Below are 7,597 nucleotides of genomic sequence, written 5' to 3'. Positions count from 1 at the left end.
ACATGCACCAGACACACGGAACACACACACATTTACTCCTATACCCTTGATCCAAAATACTCTCTGTTGGTTCAAAACATGTGTATCTATCTGATGTTACTGGGAGAAATAGGTCTGAATATGTTGGGGCCAATTGAAGATAAAATGGAGTGTAAGGCACATTGCAGTCTTAGGATATCTTAGCCTGTGTTTAATCTCAGATTTCCCATCATTTTACAATCCTTCTCAATGTTTCCTAACACTGACTCCTGTACAACAACATAAATATTGTGCTGGAAAAAATGAATTTCCAAAATTAAGCAGTTTTTTTTCTTTTCCCCAAGTTTCATTCTGTAAACACTGAAAAATGCAAATCAAGTCTCTTCAGTTCTCAACAAAACAACTACAACAACAACAACAACAGAATAACAACAACGGTTCCTTCTGCAAGGCTTTGCAGCCTCACTATGCAAATATTCTAAAATGGGCTCAGAGTAAAAGTAAGAGCATTTTTCCTTTACCTTAATTTTACTAGTCCATTCAATGTCTCTGTCAAAGGTCTGTGTTTAGGTTCCGAGTGGACAGAGTCGAGGGGGGGGGGGGGGGGGGGGGGTCGGGTCAGGGGAGAGGCTGGTCAGGGTGTTTGCTTAAAGGGTTGGGGGCATCAGAGGAAGCTGAAGGGGGCAGTCTGTGAGGGAGGTGAGGGGGCGTCAGAACAGGCTGGTCAGGGTGGTCTGCGATGGGCTCCTGCACTCGTGAACATCCATGCTGCCAGACACAGAGGTTAACACGGAGGTGACGGTGGGCATGGTGGGGTTGGTCAGGTCCGTCAGGGTCGTGGGTGTGCTGGAGGGGCTCATTGAGGCCTCTGAGGCGGGGCCAGAGGGTGTGCCCCCCTGCAGGGTGGAGCCGTCTGAGGTCTTGTCCACGCCCGTGTTCTCCTGTCTCATCAGGTTCCGCCGGAACTTGGCTCGAGCATTCTGGAACCAGACCTGTGTACCACAGCAAGGCAACATCGTTGCGACTGTTAGTGATGGAACCGTGGGGAAAAGACAGAGGGAAGGTTTCAACTGGAATAACAGGCATGAAAAATAGAACGCATCAAAGCAAAATGACTGCTTTGTTTTCTGGGAGCGTTAATTAAAGCGGAGCGATTTTTACAGAATTTTTGTTCAGAAACCTTTTTGTCTCATTTTTTTCTTCAGTCCCCTAGATAATTTGCTGTCGTCTTTGTGGAAATCAAGCACTCTCTGTTGTGCTTCCCCGCTCCCCATGATAAACAGTACAGACTGTTTTTACTACTCCCACTCCTTACAATTCCTATCTGGAAATTTAAATAGAAAAATGTCCCTTTGTTACTCGTTTAATTCCAACATCCCATTATTCAATTGTATTGCCATCATGATACACAAGAAAAAAAGTTTTTTTTCCATTTGTGTGTAGTTTTTCTCATTTTGTTGAATGTGAGGAACAATACAGTGTAGGTGTGTGTCTAACCTGTAGTACACGCTTGGTGAGGCCAGTCTTCTGGGCTAGCTGCTTCAGGTCCTTGGCATCTGGGTTGTGGTTGATGGCAAAGTAGGACTTCATGGTCCTCAGCTGGTGATGTTTGAAGGAGGTCCGCATGCGCTTGGTCTTCTGACTGGAGCTGTAAGAGTCCCTGTCCATAGAGTCGCCGTCGTTCTCATTACAGCTGAGTGCTGGAGGACACCACACACACATACACACACCAACACACAAACACACAAAAACACACACACACAAAGATTAGATGTTGGTTAGTCCACCTGAACATGGTGTTTCATTCACAAACAAGTGGATAAGTTAAACATGACCATGTTATGTATTTTTCTACATTATGTATTGAATTGATACATTAATAAAATCAGCAACATGCTGGCTTATATGCAGCCCAGCAGTGAGTGTAGCTGGCTTTTAATGCCATGTTTTAAAATTGGTTTAGTAATGAAACGTTGGGTAGAGAGCGTGGAGAGGAATACAAACATGAAAATCGTAGGTATAATTGAACAGTGATTGTAAATTCAACCACAGCCTTACTATTGAACAGAAATGTCTAATAAGGCCCTTAAACCACCCAGTACCATAATCCAAATATTATATTATATTTGTAACATATTTGATGTATTTGTGATATTTGTATATGTCAGTGTTAACATGAACATTGACTTCTAATGACACATTTTTAGGGCGATAGCCAGTGTTACATTCACATACATTAAGCAGCACTCACTATATGGTGTCATAGGCGGGTTGTGTAAGATATCAACCAATTAAAATATGTGCATGTGAATGACTTTCTGGCTAGTATTGGCAGGAGTGTCTTTACACGTAGAGGTCTTGCGCTGTGAAATATGCATTGGCAGTTCGCGAAATAGAAATGCCATGAATTGAGTTGAAATAATAAGCACATAAAACGGGTAAAATAAAATACAAAAATAGTCTAATTAATATAGGTTGATAGTACTACTACTAGTACTAGGCCTACTACTACTAATAATAATAACCGTAATTGTGTGATGGCTGTTGTCATATTAATTGTCATATGCTATATTCTGCCCTAGATAATCAAATCGTGGACGCAAAAACATGACACATTTCCATGACAGTATTTTCTTGGCAAATGCTTAAGTGTCGCTATCTATTCATAACAGTTCAGACATATTCAATGCTGCATACAATAAATATTAGTCATTCAAATTTCTCAGAATAACACTTCATACAATAAACCACAAACACCATACATACATAAAAAGTATTTATCTTTCGCAAATTCTCAAAAGCTATTGATAGGCTGATGAGTACCTTTCTAATAACAGCTGGAAATAATGTATAGGTTTACTTGTGCAGACCACAACACATTCAGAAACGTATTAGATGTTAATTGAAGCACAACGTCGATTTCGTTTGTGAACGATTGTTAGGTGACTTTATTCAATAGCCTACTTTAAATACGTTGTTTATTCATCAAATACAGTAGGGTTGATCTGTACAGCAGTCAGTGGCCCAATCCGTAAACAGTAGAGGGCAGTAGCGGCCCAACCACCTCCCCTTCTCGCTTAGATGTTGTGAGACAGACTGGATGAAAAAGTATGGTGACTCAATCAGATGATGAACCATGTGGAAAATCTTCATATGACCAAGTGAATGATGACACACGGCCTAGTGATGCGTAGGCCTAAATAGAAAAGTGATTTTATATACGCCTATTTGAATAGCCTGTAGGATAATATCCTGAAGGTAGATCGATTCACCTTGCCCTTTGTCAATGTTTTATTCTACGATTGACTTATTTGATGAAAGCTGGATGGAATGCACCTGAAAACAGTTTAATAACACAATAACTGACGTCAATGTTTCATTCCCAAGACACAAATGTCGATACAGGAAGACAAGTATGTTTATTGAAGGGGCCTTCTTGATGATAGAAAGTATTTTGCTGTTGCAACAACTGCTCATTGGCCACAACCACTACTGGATAACTCGTCAAGTCTCATTGATCTCTTGTAGTGCACACCCATCCTGGCCCCGTCCCAGACCAACCGGTCCCCGAGTGCGCAACGGGGCGAGAAGGGGAACTTTAGACGTCTATAGAGCCTGACAAGTGGAAAATGGCTAGGGCGAAAGCCGGAACTTCAAAAACATTTTTTAGAGGACAGGAGGAAAAATGTTATGGATAAAACTGCCCTGCCACACACTGTTGAATTGCAATTGAATTGTAGAGAGAGGGATTTCGGATGAATAATCGGCAGCAATTTGGTAAACCACCATGTTATAATTTCGTCTGAGAAATGATGTCAAATGTGTGTCCAACGACAGTGTAGCCTACAACGATGGTCACATTTGGTATTTACCTTCTCCAGAGCACAAATAAGATATGCAATATTACAACCCTTTAGGCTACGATACTTTTCTGACATTAACAAAATCGGAACGTCCATGGAGGTAAAGAACATGATTGATTAAAAAACAACTTTGTATAGTAAAATCAAATAATTGCCTACGTGTCTTCTGCTATAGGCCCCATGTGCCTTTTAGGCCTAAGAAATAATAGCCTATAGCTTAAATCAATGAACAGAAAGAAGTCATTGAAATATTGGTTTGAAAATATTGGTTGCAAAAACAAAAATATCATAACATCAATTGATTATGATAGCCTATTTAAATCGTTAGAGATTAACTGATGCAATGAAGAGGGCGGAATGTTTTGCACCTCTCTATTTGAATGAGAAAGAACTGTTACGATTGAGATAACAAACACATTAGCCTAAAAGCATGCAACATCTATATAAAATTGTCGTTGTATCGAATGTAGATGATATATTATTGAGAGGAAGTAAGTTACTCTATTTAAATGATTACCATGCTTAAAATCATTCGGATAAAGAGTTGCCTGCACTTTTAAGTCCCACCCTTTAATGATTGTTGGCCTGCGTTGTTAATAGCAGGCCTTGGCAATAATTATAAATTGCACAGTGATGTAATTTTGTCATACGCAATGAAAACTTTTTGATTGGGGGGAGTGGCCATTGAGTCAATATGGCGTTGTTCTGAAAAGAAGGCCTATATTAAATGGAAATGTTATCACTGTAGTCTTACCGGCATTGTAGGCTGCTAAATCTGCTCCTGGCCCGGGACTTTTCCTTTTCCTGGGCCGCCCTTTCTGCACAGTCCCCACGCCGTTGAAGTAGGATAGTCCCAAAGCGTTGGCAGGTCCCAGTCCTTTGTGAGAGGCTACATCCGCATGATTGAAATGTGTCTGATATTCCCCCTGTATGAGATTTTCAAAGTGCAGCCGACAGTACACCAGACTGTCTTTCATGCCAAAGTGGTCCCCAGTCGTTAGCATCTTGTTGCAGGATGTGCAGGTGAAACAGTTCAAGTGGTACACCAAGTCCCTGGCCCGCATCACCATCTCTGAAGCCGAGATCCCGAGGTGGCACCGGGCACATCTCTGGACCGAAAACCTTCTGCAGAGAAGACAGAACCTAGTCAGTGCATGGACACATTTGGATTAGATGTGAATTAGGCTTAACCACGTCAATTAGTAGCACATACAGTACATTGGTAGCTATGTAAGCCTACTCCAAGTCCCGCTTTGAAACAGAACCATGTACAGTACTTTGAAACTCTCACACAGGCCATATGTAATGCGTTTTGCGCAAGGGCACTTTTAATGTTTTGTCGAAGCTCTGTAGTATAGCCACGCTATAGACTACATTAAAGCCTATTATATGGTGCTGTAATACCCAAATTAAATATCACCTGTCCAGGGGTGACTGTTTTAATGGAAAATCTGACTTCAAACGTTTGCTATTCTTCATAACCACCAAACACTTTTACATTTGGCGGAGTTTATGGAGTTACCTGTAATAATCTTCCTTGCAGTAGATGCTTCCGTCTTTACTGAAGCAGGTGAGCTCGGACTCCAGGTTGAGTTTACACTCGCAGCATTTGAGACAGCGCATGTGCCATTGTTTGTCTACCGCGAGCAGGTAGTAGCGGTCAGCAATCTTCCCGCCGCAGCCCGCGCACAGAGCCACCCTGTCACTGTTCATGCACTGCATGTTCTAAAAGACAACCAAACAAACACAAACTTAAAACACAGACCAACCACATGTCATCAAACACCCATATCGAAATAATATATCATTTCCCGCCGGAAGATATGCTCCTTTTTATCAGATCTTCTTTTAAATATGATGTTTTGCATGAACATATTGTAATATCTGACCGAGGGCATTGCAACGCATAATACAGTTATTTAGTTAGTCTAGAAATGAAGGAACATTTTTTTCACATCAGTTAAAATATGCCAGTTTACAGGCCTATAGCTAGGCTAACTGTATCCTATTCTAGACCAAAGCATACCTTGTTATAAACATTTTGGGCATTTAAAATGAAACATTAATCCATAAACAACAACAAAGCACATGTTATGTAGCCTGTAGTCCTCGAAATAAAACGGCTTACTCGCATCAAGATTTACGATTTCAGAAATCCTAATCAAATCAAAACACACTTACAAACACACACACTTCATTATTTTTAGGCCTATTCTCTAAAATGGTTTTACTCTTTTAAAAAGTTTCATGAAAATTATAATTTCGTAAACACTTTTGGGACAATTATTATTATGAGGGGGGGTGCTAAAACGTTCACCTCACCTAATGTAATTTGTCTTAAAACTTTGATTTGGCTAAATCCACAACAAAACAAGGAAATGCACCACAATACAAAGACATTATCACATATAGCCAAACAGATCAAAGATCAAACCACTTCTACCCACCCATTAGGCCTAGGCATAAAATATAGGCAACAAAGTGAATGCCAATGTTATAGGAAGATGACCCCCCCCCCCCCCCCCCCCCCCCATTTGTTACTAGTCTAACGAATTCATTTGTAATTTAACTCAAGTTCCATTTTATCAAACAAGATTTGAACACATGCACGTTTTAGTCTAAAGGTAAAACATATCTCTATGAATTGTACCTTTATTTGTAAGGAAACAGTAGCATATAGGCCTCATACTCATTTGCACAACGAATTGATGAATGTGTAATGTTGTACAATTTCAAAAGTAGAAAATTATAAAACATTCATTTCATTATGGTGTCGTTTAAATCCACAACATATCTAACACCAGAACAATGTCATGCTTAAAAACACTTGAGCGTGTATAGTAAAAACATCACTGATATTTGCTATTAACAGATTAGCATATGCCTATGAATTCATTAGCCTATTATTATTAGATTACGCTCAATTGTTTTGTGATAGAGATTCAAAATAATTCCACAATCATACATACATTGTTTAAGACCTATTAAAAATAATAGCAATACACTCAAAAAGTAAGTTATTTCGTAGTCCAACAAGTTTTAATCTCAAGTCTTTTTTAATATCCCCAGTATGATTTTATAGTGCACTGCTCCTGCATTTTGGGCATCAACGTTTCGCTGCTCATTATGATATTTGTACACAACTGCTCGCTATACTCTCGATTGCAATCGCCCCTCAGCGTGTGGTTGTTCAGTTGCCTACCGTTTCAGATTCTCCCATGTCTATAGCCGAACTGATAGCTGCGGATTCGCTCTTTCCTCTCCGCTCCATTTCTTCCACAACATCGTGCATGTCGCCTCCAGGGAGTCCGTGGAAAAGCATCGTTGCCGCAGAGGGGATGATATTATACGTGTTTTCCTCAGATCTGCAACCAAAGATTTCCATAAGACGCAAACCTAGCCCGTGCATTGGCAGTCAGATTATTTCCCTTCTTGGTGTGACATGTAAGAATTCCGGGTCAGAAAAAAATGTGAGGCAAAAATGGACACGTGTTCTCCACACTATCATCTGCCAATGGAAATCATCATCCGAATCTCTGCATCTCTCTCTCATAGGCTATAATTCATTAATTAAAGTGACGGAATCCGTCGTTTTACTAATGCTAATTAATTATATGCAGCATACCAATATATTATTCCATTATCATGCGGGAAGAAATGCAATTTGCTAAATAATTCCTACGGAATTAAAAACATACCAACTATCGAAGCCCCTTTGCATGGGTCTGCTACTGGTCCCTCCTATTTCTTCAGAG

At 40.1% G+C, this 7,597-nt stretch overlaps 1 protein-coding gene across 1 annotated transcript; it reads right to left on the bottom strand.

Moving 5' to 3' along the window:
• Nucleotides 1–689: 689 nt before the first annotated feature.
• lhx2b (LIM homeobox 2b) lies at nucleotides 690–7,251 on the bottom strand. The gene is made up of 5 exons (XM_039012766.1): nucleotides 7,045–7,251; nucleotides 5,365–5,567; nucleotides 4,597–4,967; nucleotides 1,477–1,679; nucleotides 690–971 (listed from the first exon to the last, which is right to left on the bottom strand). Exons 1-5 carry the CDS (start codon nucleotides 7,249–7,251, stop codon nucleotides 690–692), a joined length of 1,266 nt encoding a protein of 421 aa, XP_038868694.1.
• Between the last annotated feature and the right edge of the window lie 346 nt (nucleotides 7,252–7,597).

Source organism: Salvelinus namaycush, chromosome 18 (genome assembly GCF_016432855.1).
Source record: "Salvelinus namaycush isolate Seneca chromosome 18, SaNama_1.0, whole genome shotgun sequence".
Taxonomy (NCBI): domain Eukaryota; kingdom Metazoa; phylum Chordata; class Actinopteri; order Salmoniformes; family Salmonidae; genus Salvelinus; species Salvelinus namaycush.
This window is presented reverse-complemented; position numbering and strand designations above follow the sequence as displayed.